Here is a 14,289-nt window from a genome sequence, read left to right as displayed (position 1 = left end):
GCTCTGGAACATTATTTATTCCATTGTAGTGTTGGCTTTATTAAATGCCCACATTATTACTGATGGATGGCAGACTGATTGCTGAGAGCAAGCAGCCAGATAAGGAAAGAGAGTGCGTGTGTGTGCCAGTGGAGGAAGTCAGTGTGTGGCAACATTCAGTGCAGTGTGTTGAGGTCATGCTGCTCCAGAAAGTCAGATGAATTAGTATTCACCTCCAGGAAATTGCAGTGAGCTTTGCATTTGCGCGCGCGCGCGTGTGTGTGTGTGTGCGTGTGCGCGCCCGTGCATGCGTGCATGCTGCTTCATGTCTGTTTCAGTGTCTTCTCGCTCGTCCCTTTCGGGTCCCCTAATGAACAGACATGCACTGCCAGGCGAGGTCAAGGTCATGGCTGTGATTAGTGCCAGACACGAGCATCATCCTGTTCTCTGATGGGAGGCAACAAGCGTGTGCGACTGCTGCCAGCTCCATTATCTGCCTGTGGAGCCGTATTAGTCCTCGTACACCCATGTTGAACACATCTGGCCCGTTGCCATGAACTTGGATTAATGGCCATGACTGTTGTTGGATTACAATCAGATGTAGCTTGATTGTCAGTTCCAGTTATTTAATTGAGGAACAATCACCTGTTTTATTTGCCCGCCAACATGGCACAGTTTTAGGAGCCGTTAATGACACCATGCAGGAAGAATCAGCAATAGTTACCAAACTATAATTTGGATAGTTAATTGATGTTGCGTTGCTCTCATGGCGTTACTGCTGAATTAACCCGGTAGAGGTTGTTGCAGATTCTCCACCAAACTTTTAATCTTTCACCTATTTGATGATCTTATCACATTGAAATCCTTAAAACTACTTTCACCCTCAAATCCAGGTTACATGACTGCACAAATCTTTTCTTTATTTCACACATAAACCCAATGTTTGTGCATTGGAGGCTTCAAGTTTCCACATTATTCTTGTTTGAATTTTGGACCAAGATGAACTTCCAAAATATTTGCAGGATCAAGTTTTCCATTGAGCACAAAGAAAATATACGCTTCTTTCACCACATACATCATTCCACACAGAGAATCTCAGGCATTCACCGACGAGAACGTGAACCTAAACACCATGTTGAACAGAGGAAGAATTTAAATGTAACTCCAAAGCCAAGGAAATTAGGGTAAATAAAACTATATGTGAGTTTTCAACTGCTGACATGAAAAAAAAAGCATTAAGTCCATAACAGATGTAAAGATGGTCTATGGACAGCAAATGAGTAACAAACTACTAAGTAGTCGTTCCTAAACAGCCAAATGTGCTTTATAGTTCTCACTGGGGGATATGGACATGTGATTGTATTGCAAGTATTTTCTTAAAACAGATTCTGGAGGTCTGACCTCCCGGCGCATGGACAAAAATGCTCTTTTAAAAAGGCTTTGAACTTCCATCCATCCATTTTCTAGAAGACTTATCAGTTAAGGGTGGCGGACAAATCAAATTACTGCTGATTTATGATGCAACCGGCCCTGACGCACATGCTGGAAACATAATAGGAAAGTTTCCTGCTTCAAAGTTGTGACAGCAAAAAAAAAAAAGCCCATAAATTTTGTCATCAGATCTTTTTACCACACATGAAGTTGATAAAAAATTCAGTTTGCAGATTTGTCTTCGCACCAACAGCAACCAGGGTGTATTGGCATTATTATACCAGCGGCTGAACTTGGATTGTGCTTGATGCTCACAGGTTTGACACAAGAACAAGCAAATGAAGCATTTGTGAAGGAGCCCATCCATCCATCCATCCATCCATCCATTCATTTTCTATACCACTTAAAGTTGGGGGGAGGGGGGGCTGGAGCCTATCCCAGCTGACAGTGGGCGAGAGGCCAGTCCCTTGCAGGGCCATCAGGAGCGATTAGGGGTTCAGTATCTTGCTAAAGGACACTTTGACATGGTCTCCAGGGGAAGTGCGGATTGAACCAGCGACCCTTCCGTTGCTAGATGGCCACTCTACCTCTGAGCCATGTCGCCCCACTCTGAACTTCTAACACAAGAATTATTTTTTTTTCATTGTTATCATTTGTAACATGCTACATCTTGCGGCCATGAGTTAAATAAATGGAGGGAAAATTATATTAAAAATAATAACTTGTTGCCCTCAAAATATACAAACTGGCAGTTAAGGTTTCATCCTACCTATTCTAGCTATCGTACATGAACAAGTCGTTGAAGGGATCTTGAGTACGGTATGTAAATCACAAGGTGCCATCTCTAGGAGCTGATTGGATCGCCCAAGGTCTTGTCCCAAATTAACTCCGCCCCCATCTTCTCCTGCGTCCGCCGATTGTCAGGAAGACGAGAAGCACCGGCGTAGACATCTGGTGTATAGAACATCGAGACTCACTCTGGTGACTGTGATCGGAGGTGGCTAGCAAGCAAGCCTGCATTTTACCAACTTTGTATTAGAATTCCACCCCTGCTCGTCCGAGCGGTTCCTCATCCGGACCGAGCTACATCTCGCGCGTGACAGACACACGGCAGCTCCCATTAAGTCGCGGTAGCCACGAGCGAATCTCGCTCTCGGGGTAGTGCCCAACGGCCTAACGGGCGTAGGAGAACTTAGGGGCGGGGCGAGTGGTGGTGACTGGTCCAATCAGCTCCCGGGGATGCCGCACCCTGATTTACATAATTTCACGCCGGCTCAAGACAAGGTCAAGAGCGCAGAAGCCATTGGCCTAAATTCTGTTGACTTTAAACCAAGTTTTATCTTGTGAACTCAAAATAAATAAATATTATTTTATTTGTGAACTGGTGGCAACAGGATATACATTTCCCCCTAAATTTAGATTATTTGTCTATATTTTAATCAAGTTATATCTCTGGCTAAGAATGAATGAATTGGTGAGATAATTTAATATATATTTTGACCTTAAAAAATCTCTTAATACTTGGAACAAGTTATCTCTCCCGTCCTCTCGTAAAATAATTAAATTGAGGGAGCAAGTTCTATTTTGTGGCCTCAAAAAAATGTCCCTCTATCCCCGCAGTAATGAGAACCTCTCTGGCCGCTCCAGGGCTCCGTACAGGCAGCTGGCTGAGGTGAAGCGTCTGAGCTGCAGGACATCACTGCGGCTGCAGCAGCTGGCAGACGACGCACTCTCTCCCGGCTGCTCTCTATCTCTCGCACACCTCCACCTCTCGCACACCTCCACCTCAGCCACCTCGGTGCCCGCCCTCCGAGCCATGACCGCCACTGACAAGACGAGCGGAGACGAGGGGCAGCGGTGAAGAATGTAAAGAAGCGGATGATGCGAGGACGACAGACGCGGGAGCCGCTGCCGCAGAGGACGGGAGCGGGGACGGAGGAGCGAAGGAAGCAGGCGCATCTGCCCTGATTTTGGGGAGATTTCTTTGCCTCCAAAGTGGCGAAGGAGAGAGGACGCGCCACCTTCTTCGGATGCTGAAATGCAACGTTTGGCGGAGGAGTAATTAACGTGTGTCGGAATTAACGTGGCGGACCAACATGTGGTTGACTTTGGCGACATTTGTCATTTTATCCTCTTTTTGTCATCAGTGGAGGTAGGCTAACGTCCGCCGGCGCCAGTCGAGCTCCACCATCTGTAAGCTAGCAGCCGTGCGGCTTTTTGCAAATCTAAAATACCGCTGCGAGGGGTCGTCTGCTTCTGCTGTGCATTTGAAGCATCCCGGGGGTGTGTTTGGCTTCCCACGAGTTTAAGGGGTAAAGGAGGGTGGTTTTTAGAAAGCGATAACCCCCCCCCCCCTTACATAAATGTTTGCGTGCCGTTAGTGCTCTGGTTCTCGGTCGATCCCCCCCTCTCCCTCTGAAAAGGCTCTCACACGCAGACATCTCATGCACTCAGAGACACACCTGGACAACAACAACACGGGCATCCAAACACTCAACTCATATGCATATATAATTACACAGACGGTTCTCACCCTCCCTCACCCCAATCACCCACCCTCTCACCCCCCACTATCTGATGAATCCCCGGCGTAGAGGTGGACGTGGTACGGACCTGACTGTAGCATCATCCTCATTATCATCACCCTCAACACTGTCATCATCACCATCCTCCTCTTCCTCACCACCATGTCCTCGTCGTCGCGCAAGATCTCCTCCGAGTCGTTCAGCAGCTCGGTGGGCTCGGACTGTGGGCTCGAAAGCCCCGGGGGAGACGGAGGGGACAGCGGGCTGGAGCCGGCGGAGGAGAGCCGAGGCTGCCCCTTCTCCTCCTTCCCCTCCGCGCATAGAGCGGTGCTGTGGAACGGCCGCAGCCCCGCCGAGAGGTCGATGTACCCGGCCGGTGAGGAGCAGCAAGGACCCCACAAGAGGGTGACCAGGAGGAGACGGGTGAACTTGGACTCGCTGGGGGAGAGCTTGCGGCGGCTGACCTCACCCACGGTAGGCCTACCTACCTACACACACACATACACACACACACACACACACGCAGGTCTGTCAGGTACTTTGTACTTATTGGCCTGGCCTGTTTGGAGTGCCAGCCTTAAATAGTCTTCATTCTCAAAATTAATATCAGCCAGTAAATTTATTGGTTTGAACACCAGTGAGGTCCATTCAAATTGCGCGAGATCTTGTTTGTCACTCATTGGAGGCGTTTGCCACCCAAACAGCCAGAGGGATTCCGCTCCCCACGGCTGTCACCAAAGTTCAAGCGCCAGGCCAAGACGGAATTCCGTCTCCTACTCCACATTTTCCTTGAGAAGGTGTGTGATGTGCCGCTCTTTTCCTTGCCTGGCCTGTGACCTGTGATTATATAACAAATATGTTGCTGTGGTGTGTGAGCGAGGCATGCCCTGTCTGTGTATATGTTATGATATAAGGAGCGTGACGTACGAGTCTGTTTGTGTGTCCCCGTTTTATTACAGGCTGTAATGTAATCCAGCAGCTATTAGAACCGAGTCCAATTGTGATGGATGGTGTGTGTGTGTGTGTGTGTGTGTGTGTGTGTGTGTGTGTGTGTGTGTGTGTGTGGTTAAGATATTCACTGCAGTGATGGGGGTCAGTTGGGGGCTTGATTGCATTAAATCACAATGACACACACCAGTATATTGTACCATACCGTCACCACACAGGCAGGTTGAATGTCAGCTGGTGTGTAAAACTCTACAAGACCTGATAACTTGTCAGTGGCATCTCTTAACATCATGTCCTCATGTCGCACGACCCATCATGTCACAGTTGCGATGTCACACCGCTAAAAAGGCAACGATTGTTTTGGACAGTCGATAAAGATGTTGATGTTGCAGAAATGGTATCGAATATGTGGTTTCCCTTTATTTGATTTAGTAAAACATTTTCACTCCGAAAACAGTACAGCGTAAATATTAGTTTTTGTGGTTTTTTTTATGCTACTTTTAATGTGCATGTTGGGAAATTTTAATCAAAATCACTAGAAATTTGTGCATTTTCCTTGATAACCAAGCAAGAAGGCTCATGATCTCATTGTTTATTTCATCTAAAACTGACTATTATCCCAATATGACTTTTTCACCAAATCGTGCAGCGCTTCTCTTACTCCAGTATTATTCATGCAGCAGAACAAGTGTTGACATCGGTGACTTCTTTGCTGAGGATGCTAAATGTGTGACGGAGGCTAAAGAAGTTCTGCAGCCTCCGAAGTCGCACACTTCACACCGGGTCACTCTACTGTCTCCATGGCGACCGAACAAACCCCATCTGCTGAGGGACTGAGATGAGTTTGACAGCCTCGTTCTGGCCTCAATCAAGACGACCGATCTCAAAGTTCTCCTCTATTGTGCGTCTTACTTCAGATATCACAATTACAGGATGTTTACTGACACATTGAAGGTTAAAGGGAAGGAAGTTAGTCATGTGTTCTGGCTCTTGCTCATCCAACTTCAGCTGTAACAAAGGTAACTATTTTTTTTTGTTGTTCTTTTAAATATGTTGATATGTGCCAAGGTAAAAGGGTGTGTAATTTTTTGACGGTGTGTAAGATGCAGAAAACAGAAACGAACAAAGTTAAAAGTGACCAACATTAGCTTCATTTACCTTTACGTCTTGTATGGAAATGAGATCAGCAGGTCCATGAAGTCAATAAAAATGCCAGTAGCTTTAGTGGAGAGACTGACAAGGAGCCCCAGATCTTGTTCTCTACTGCTTCTTTACTTCTGCAGAGTGTGAGGATCAATTTCGACCAGTGTTCTTGTGTTGGAGAATTTCCTTATTACCGCTTCCTAGGATTTCTTTTCCCTTCCCTGGCGTAGCAGCCTTTCTTTGACTGGATCCGATTTTTTTTTCTGCTCACCATTGTTATGTGTTTCTGTAGTTTATCTCAGAGTAGAGAGATGCCTACAGCAGGGTGCGTGGAGCTCCTGTCCACCGTCACCCCAATAGTCCCATCATGCTTTAGTCACACAGCCCACATTTGCTGTGAAGAGAGCGAAAGGTGGAGTAACAAACATGCGGCTTGATGGACAACAGATAGATGACTGCACCTCATGTTTTGCCCTGGTCTGTATTTCTGATCCAGGAGGTTTTTGCTCATCTGAACTGAAATCTGTTTGGATTTTCTCAGCTCATAATTGAAGTGCTGTTGTGTTTTCAGGCTAGACAAGACTTTTTTGTTGTTGTTGTTGTTGTTGTTGCTAAATTGCATCTGTAGAGCTCCATGGCCACTTTCTGTTTATGGATTTGGGTTCATGGCAAACAACTTGATTTCGATGGTTCTTGCAGGCTTGGTAGAGACCACAAAGACCTCTCTCACTCACTTGTCCTGGAAGCGAATGCAAGAAACTTTATTACTGGCATTTTATGAGCCTTTTGACACTGGTACAATGATAGTATGATTGTACGACGGTCAAAGTAAACCCTTTAAAAGAGTCTTGAAGTTTACACTCCTGAGAATGTTCATCAGGGTCAGACATCAGGATCATCACTCGCTCACTGTTTACTATGGTTTTTGTTCTCTCACACACCTCCGTCACTCACATGCTTGGTGGCTGCGTGCTGCAGCAGTGTCTGTTGTTGACTGCAATGGACCGTGACAGAGAGAACAGAGCATGCTCTCTCTGTGGTTGTCTTCACCCTGACCACACTGACCCAGAAGCAACACACATTCATTTTCTCTCCCGCTCTCCGTTTCGCAGGCTTGGTGACCTGTGACGCTGATCAAAAGGCTAAAAAGTGTCTGGGAGAAAAGCTGAAAAGTGTGCCACAAGTGCGAGATGATATTTATGCGTGTATTCTGGAAAATCCATAAGTATGTGGTCCCTGTTTTATGAGTGTGTTTTAAAAAGAATGCGAATAGTCGTGAGTGAACAGATACTGGCCAGTACCTCGCCCTCTCCTGCAGGGTGGTGCTGTCTTGTTCCTTTTGCATGATTGGGGCTGATTTCTAAAAACCAACTGCTGAAGTTGATCTCAAAGTGATTCTTCACTCAAAAAGTGTATTTTTTGCCACTCAAGTAGGTGTCCCGGACATCTGGAAGATTATTTTTCACGGGTGCATCACTTCTTTGTGATTCCAGAAAGCAGAAATAGCCAGCCATGAACATTTAGCTAATAGTGACCCTTTTAATCAAAAATGTGTGCTTGCGAACTGTCAAGCACCATCCAGAATAATCCACGTCTTCTGTATCCTTCCTTATGATCAATAATCCACCAACACTTTGAGTTGAGCTAAAAACAGTTTCTTCCCTCCCACTTCTATGACCGAGGATGAAGGTGGACTAGTTGGCTCGACTGAACGCGCCGGCTATTTGCGAGTACTTGAGTGACAAGCGTCACTTTCACAGTGGTTTCGCTCCCCCTTCCGGAGTTGAAGCTGTCTGAGTTGCACACTATTTATCACACAGCATTTTAAAGTTTGTGCAGAATCCACTATTGCAGGACACGGCTATTGAGCCTGAGGTTGTCTGGGCAGTCCGTCGTTACTGTCGCTGGCGCTGTGTGGTGGCGAGAGCGCCGGACCTGTTGGCTGGCCTTTCAGTGGGCTGATTGCATGTTTTCCCTGTGTGAGTTCCCTCTGTGATTGCTGGCTTCCTTCCACACACCAAAAGCATGGGGTTAATCGGTGACTCTTAATTGCCTGTCGGTGTGAATGGTTGTCTGTTACTATGTGTCAGCCCTCTTGATTAACTGTGACCCGTCCTGGGATTGGCTCCAGCGCCCCCCCCCCCCCCCCCCCCCCGCAACCCCCATGGTTCCCATCCTGGGTTCCAAAGATCATACCGACTGATCCGAGGGAGTCAGAATTCAATTGTTAAATGCAATTATTACAACACACTAAATGGATCATGTATTTGATACAAAGGTGCTTATATAAAACATGTTTGTAGCAGGATTCAAAGACAATGGTCAAGACATTCATCAAGTTCAGCTTCACGTCACTTCTAAAAATACAAAATACAGTGACATATTTGTGCGCCCTCAAAGGTGAAAGTTCAGAACATTATAATAGATTTTTATTGCTCTGGTTAACTGCATGGGTGTGTTTCGGAGTGTGTGTTGGGAAAAACTGAGCCGATGGATAAAAGATGATCTCATCTGGTGTACATGTTTCTTTTTTCTTTTTTGATGACAGTCTTCCACATTAGAGCAGGTCATGCTAATGGAACTTTGGAAGAGGGCGATGTAACAAGAGGAGGACCGGACAAGCAAGTCCACTTTACTGTGTGTGTGTGTGTTTGTGTGTGTCTGTTGTAAGAAAGAGTTACAGTGGCCACACAGACTGATTCACATACAGGAGTGAAGCGAATGACCCAGGCAGAGTGAGAGCTACAAGAGTGAGTATGGGTGAGATTTTGGTTCCCTTCCAATGTAAAGAGACCAAGCAAATAAAGGAGACAGGCCAGTTTGAAAAAAAGACCAACAGAGGACAAAACAAAAAAAGAGTAAAAGGCCTGTACAGGCAGCTGGCGCCCGATCTTTTCACCGCCACATTTAATTTGTCTACACACTGTCATGATTGGCATAATAATATTGTTTACATCTAAATTTGGCTAAACATTCTGTTTCTAACAGCGCCCCTCAGAGTGCGTGTTTGTGTGTGTGACCCTTGATTGCTCTGCTGCCATCCATGCAGATTTGTGTGTGTGACTGAGCGGGACTAATGTGCGATGGGGTATTGAGTTGTGTGTCCAGTAAACATGCCTGGGATGGCAACAATGCAGGCTAATGATGATGTAGTGGACAACATGTTTGCACGTGTGTGTGTGTGCTGCTGATAACAGTTGGTACCTGTGTGTGCCGTCATATTGTAGATTGTGCATGCTCTGTGGTAAATGAATAGCTGGATTGAGGGCACCCTGGGAGCAGAGTGGCACGAGGAAATAACATGTCTGTTTTTTGCGCACACGTGGAAGTGGGGAATAGAGAGTTGACATAAAGGGAAGTCTGAACATTTGCACGAATCGAGCGTCTCCTGTTGATTCATCCCTGGAGTTAAAAATGAAAATATTTCTTTATCAGCCTTTTTTAAACTGACTGACTGTCAGCCAGCTATGATGACGTGAAACCCAAATGTCACAAGAGAGTGAAGGAACCACTGCACCATCTTTCTTGTTTCTTGCTGCCCCGTTTTGGCTCTGCAACTCTACAACTCACTAGTCTCCCTCTTTCTCTTGCTCCCTCTGTTTCTTCACACACACACACACACACACACACACACACACACACACACACACACACACACACACACACACACACATTCACGCTCATGCACTTGAAATCACTCCTGTAACTGTCCGTAGTGGGCGGAGGCCTCAGAATGACCTCTCCAGCTGGCACACTGTGTTCTAGTGTTGTCACTACAGCCTTGCATTTGAGCTGTATCACAGATAATCACATTGGACCCGCCCTCGCAGGCTTAGTCTGTCAGATACACAAAATACACCAGCTGGACTGAGATACACACACACTCACACACACACATATCTGCAATCCAGCAGTGATTACTCTGATTGCTGGTCTAGATGAATAAACCAAGGCAATACCTCAAAAGCCTATAAATACATATATGTTCGATATGTGCTAGCATACACACACGCACACACGCGCGCACACACACACACACACACACACACACACGCACACATATATGTCTGTAAACTATCTCATTTGTTCAATCTTTAAGCAGTGTACTGACGACTATGAGCTTTTTAATTCGTCTTTTTACATATACATTTCAGATGTATTTATCTTTTTTTATTTTATCAATGTAACTTTTGTATATTTCTTTTAAAAAATAAATGGATTTATGAGATGCTTAAAAGACACCGGGTCTGTACCCAGTGCGTAACATTACGTTTATTTTTGACCTGCTTAACGCCACCATTACCAACTAATACTGACATCCTGGAGTTCCGCTCGGTATTCATGTTCTGGTCACAAGCACTGACTGAATCAAAATGAGGCCACTTAATGATGCAAAACCCAAATATGTTCTTGCTTAAAGTGATAACAATGTTTGCAAATGTTTTTTTTATGAGGTCTGTGGGCCTTGAAATGGTTTCAAATGTATCATGACTGCAGTTCCAGTTCAGGTGGTACTTTAGGGCGGTTGTTACTTTTCTCAGTTCACTTTGGTCTATATTGAATTTGTGTGTGTTTTGTTCCATACTTGTGAAGGTCCAGTGAGGTCAGTGTGTTATTTAGGTTGTTTAAAATGCACATAAAGTATTATATGTTAAACATTACGCCACACATGATCGCACTTCTGCACACACACACACACACACACACACACACACACACACACACACACACACACACTCACTCATGCACTGTTCTGTTCAAAACTAGGTTTTTGAGGGAGAACACACACCTTGTATGTTTCTGTGTATCATTCCAAGCTGTTGAGCAAAACTCTTGGTGAAGGTCCAACTCATCATTTCTGTGAACGCTCTTGGAGTTGAGACATAAAAATAGCTCTCCTCTTCAATGTATTTCTCCATGTTTACAGCGCTATATAAATATCACATAAACCCCAGAAATGTTTTTAATCATAATTAATTAGGGTTAATCACATTTGCCGTGTAATCACTTCATCAATTGACAGGCTAAGTGTAGGGTTCATTACCATTTGATTTATTTATACTGTGTTGTATAGTTTTCTATTTTATTATTGTGGAGTTGCTGAGAACACACAGAGTTGCAGTTTTGCGGGGCAGTAAATGCAGTGACACGCCAACGTCCTTGTCTAACGTTTAACTTTGTCTTGCAGACGCAAACTGTTCAGGAGGCTCTCCAGCGATCTCTGCAATTCTACAGACAGCAAGAGATCAGGTAGGATTGTCTTGCAGGCTTGCTGTCTGTCTCTGACTGCTTGTCTTTCATCAGTCTCGTCACTCAGCGACTGTCTGCCGCTTTGCCGTCTACCTGCTGTCTCATCTGGCTGTCCCGATCGCCCTCTCCACCCTTCGCCTCCATGTTTCCCACTTGTTTGTCTGTCTGTTTCTCTGTTTGTCAAACACACACACACACACACACACACACACACACACACACACACACACACACACACACAGACCTGTTGTGCCTCCTTCAGCCTGTCATCTACCCTTCATTCCCTGGATCCCTGTCTTCTCCGTCTCTTTTTTGATCACACTGACACAACGAGAGACTTGGAGACACACACACGTGTGCACACATGGATACACACGCTGTCATGTCTTGTCTCTGGCTTTCTGTCACTGTCCCCGTCTGTCAAAACAATGAATCTCAGTAGCAAGTGCACAGTCAGGAGCAGACTGTGATAACAATGCCCATGAAGCACATGAGGCTACCTTCAAATACAGAGCCAGGTTTGAAAGCACTTTTGATTTTGATTTCTCTTTGCGAGTTGGCTTTTTCTCTCCAGTCCACTCTCCTTTATATCTCAGTCTTACTTTATTTCATCACGTTTTTCTCTCCTGGATTCACAGACAATGTAACTGGTGCAAAAAAAGGACTTTTAAACCTTATATTCCCCAAAAGTTTTCTGCATTGTTATATTTCACTATATTTGACTGTTTGTACTTAATGTGCAATGTTGTAACGTGGACTTGTGGATCCCTCCCAGTTCATTTAGACATGAACATGGCTGCCAGGTAATGAGACTTGCCTAGAAAGACTTTGTTGTCAAAGCAGCCAAATGACTGTGAGTGGCCTTGAGCACCCAGCCTGGTCAGTCCTGCAGCTTCATTGGACTCATTCACCTCAACAAATACGGATCTCAGCTGAAAAAATCAATCATTCTTGCATAATTGCTAAAAAAAAAAAAAAATCATTTGAAAACCCTAAACTGATTCCTATATCACATTTGTGATAGGACTCATTTTCCGCAAGGACAGCTGGAAAACCTACCACCAAGCTGCCATGTTGCAACATATTTTTTTCGGCCAAATGTTTCTCTGCTGCTCGGGGGCCACTGGGCAAGAGAAAAAAATTCCCAGGGGATGTATTCATGGACAAAGTTAAAGAACCACTGACCTTCATCACAAAAAACATATTCTAATTTAGGCCGAGTACTATTCCATTATGACATATTGTATTTTAATTTTCATGGCTAATCCTTCTTAATTCACTGGATGGTTGGTTTGGGTCTTTCACAGGTGTCAAGATGTTGGAAGTGAGGAGAGACGAAGAGAGAAGAGGGAAGAGAAGTGTCCATTTCTAGAAAATTCTGGTTCGGAGGAGGATGTTCTTCAAATTCTACAGTACATGGCCACCATACTGGGTAAGAATACACTGTGAAGTACGAAAGTACATGGCCACCATACTGGGTAAGAATACACTGTGAAGTACGAAGTGTGTGTGTGAAGGATTGTTTCTGGGTGTGTTTGACAGTGCAAAATGTAGGACAGGAGGGGATTTAGCTTCTAGAGGAAATTAGAGGTCTTGACTGGCTCTGAAAATGTCTGCCCAAACCCTAAGAGACCCGAAGGAAAAGCAGCTAAACTGGACCTGTCCATTTGAAAGCTGGAACTTGGACCTATGGAAAATCAGGAAACGCTGGGCTTGAATCTGTCGGGAGAGATGGACTCGAATGGCGCCAGTTTCACAGCTGATACCATTAATTTTAAAGTCGTCAAAACAAAAGCGTCTGCCTGTCTCGCCAAATGTAACATTAGTAACCTTCTCCCCTGTGCCTCGTTGCTGTTCCTTTCATTTATCCTAATTGGCATGACAGGTGGTCAGGTGTATATACAAGCCGGTGTCACGTACTATAGAGCATTAGCAGGATAATTCATTCTATTTTCACTTTCAAAAGCAAATGTTGGTTCATATGGCATTGTTCGTCTTCCAAGCTGGCGGCTGGTCTGATTTAAGGAATAGTGTTTTTTTCCGCCAGACCATTTTCAGCAACACATCACAGCGATGCTGTCAGAGAATTTCTTCAGATTTGGAGCAAATGCACACTGGGACTTGGACTGTGACCTCAACAGGATTTTTTTGGGGCAATAATTCAAGAATTTGCACACTATGACAAAATTTTACATCAATGTCTAAAAGAATGTTTTAAAAAGAAAAAAACAACATTTTTTTGCAAATAAATCACAGCAAAACTGTGCGGTACTGCAGTGCTGGGACGGCATGACAGGATTCTTGAATTGATTTGTCATTTGCTCACTTGCCGTATGTTAAACCAAGTAGCAAGGCTGCAAATTCCTCACTTTTCAGTCAGGTTTGTGTCTGTACAGTAGAGCCTGACGCAGGAATGGATTCTCACTCTTGCCCTGTCCCTCTCTTGAGATGAAATTTAAAATCTGAGGCGCTGGTTTTCCGATCAAATATTAGGCTCGTGCAGCGCGATAATAATATCAGCCTGGGCCTGGAAGTTTGGCCTGGAGCAATGTGACTGCAGGACACGCCGGGCCTTCATGGGGCAGGCAGACAATCAGGCTTACACACATTATAATGCAACTGGGCCAAGGGCGAGTGCATCTTGGGTCTCCGCAGGAAAAACAGTTTGATCAGTTCCTCTGTTAAGAGTCCTGTTAGGTTTTCCATTCGTCTGACTGGTAGGAGTTCACCCTCTTCATCCAGGACAGGGGGGCCTCCTGTTTCTCCACCACAAGCTCAGTGCTTTTACTGATACAAGCTGCATGCGATGGACTTTTCCCACCTACCAATGTGTGATGGCTGCGCCTGCTCCAGCCTCCTCCCATAGACCCCAAACATACACGTTAGATCAGTTGGAGTTGTAAACCTGAGAGTGAGTGATTTTCTGTCTCTATATGTGATTGTGATTGACTGGTGACCTGTCCAGGGTCTCCAGCCACCCCTGCAGGATTCAGTGAATCAATGTATGAATAAT

At 45.1% G+C, this 14,289-nt stretch overlaps 1 protein-coding gene across 2 annotated transcripts in view; it reads left to right on the top strand.

Moving 5' to 3' along the window:
- Positions 1-3,088: 3,088 nt before the first annotated feature.
- Positions 3,089-14,289, top strand: part of gucy1a2 (guanylate cyclase 1, soluble, alpha 2) — a 40,779-nt gene continuing 29,578 nt past the window's right edge. The window contains exons 1-3 of one of the 2 annotated variants that reach the window (XM_086215743.1): positions 3,089-4,409; positions 11,215-11,276; positions 12,584-12,708. In XM_086215743.1, the coding sequence (XP_086071869.1) occupies positions 4,098-4,409; positions 11,215-11,276; positions 12,584-12,708 (499 nt within the window). In that variant the 5' untranslated portion in view covers positions 3,089-4,097. The remainder of the gene's footprint in view (positions 4,410-11,214; positions 11,277-12,583; positions 12,709-14,289) is intronic. The other variant, XM_086215741.1, reaches the window with a different exon arrangement.

Source organism: Aulostomus chinensis, chromosome 10 (assembly GCF_037954235.1).
Source record: "Aulostomus chinensis isolate RoL2024-O1b breed Wild chromosome 10, RoL_Achi_v1.0, whole genome shotgun sequence".
In the NCBI taxonomy this organism is placed as follows: Eukaryota; Metazoa; Chordata; class Actinopteri; order Syngnathiformes; family Aulostomidae; genus Aulostomus; species Aulostomus chinensis.
The sequence above is the reverse complement of the archived record's forward strand: the minus strand, read 5'-3'. Positions and strand labels throughout refer to the sequence as shown.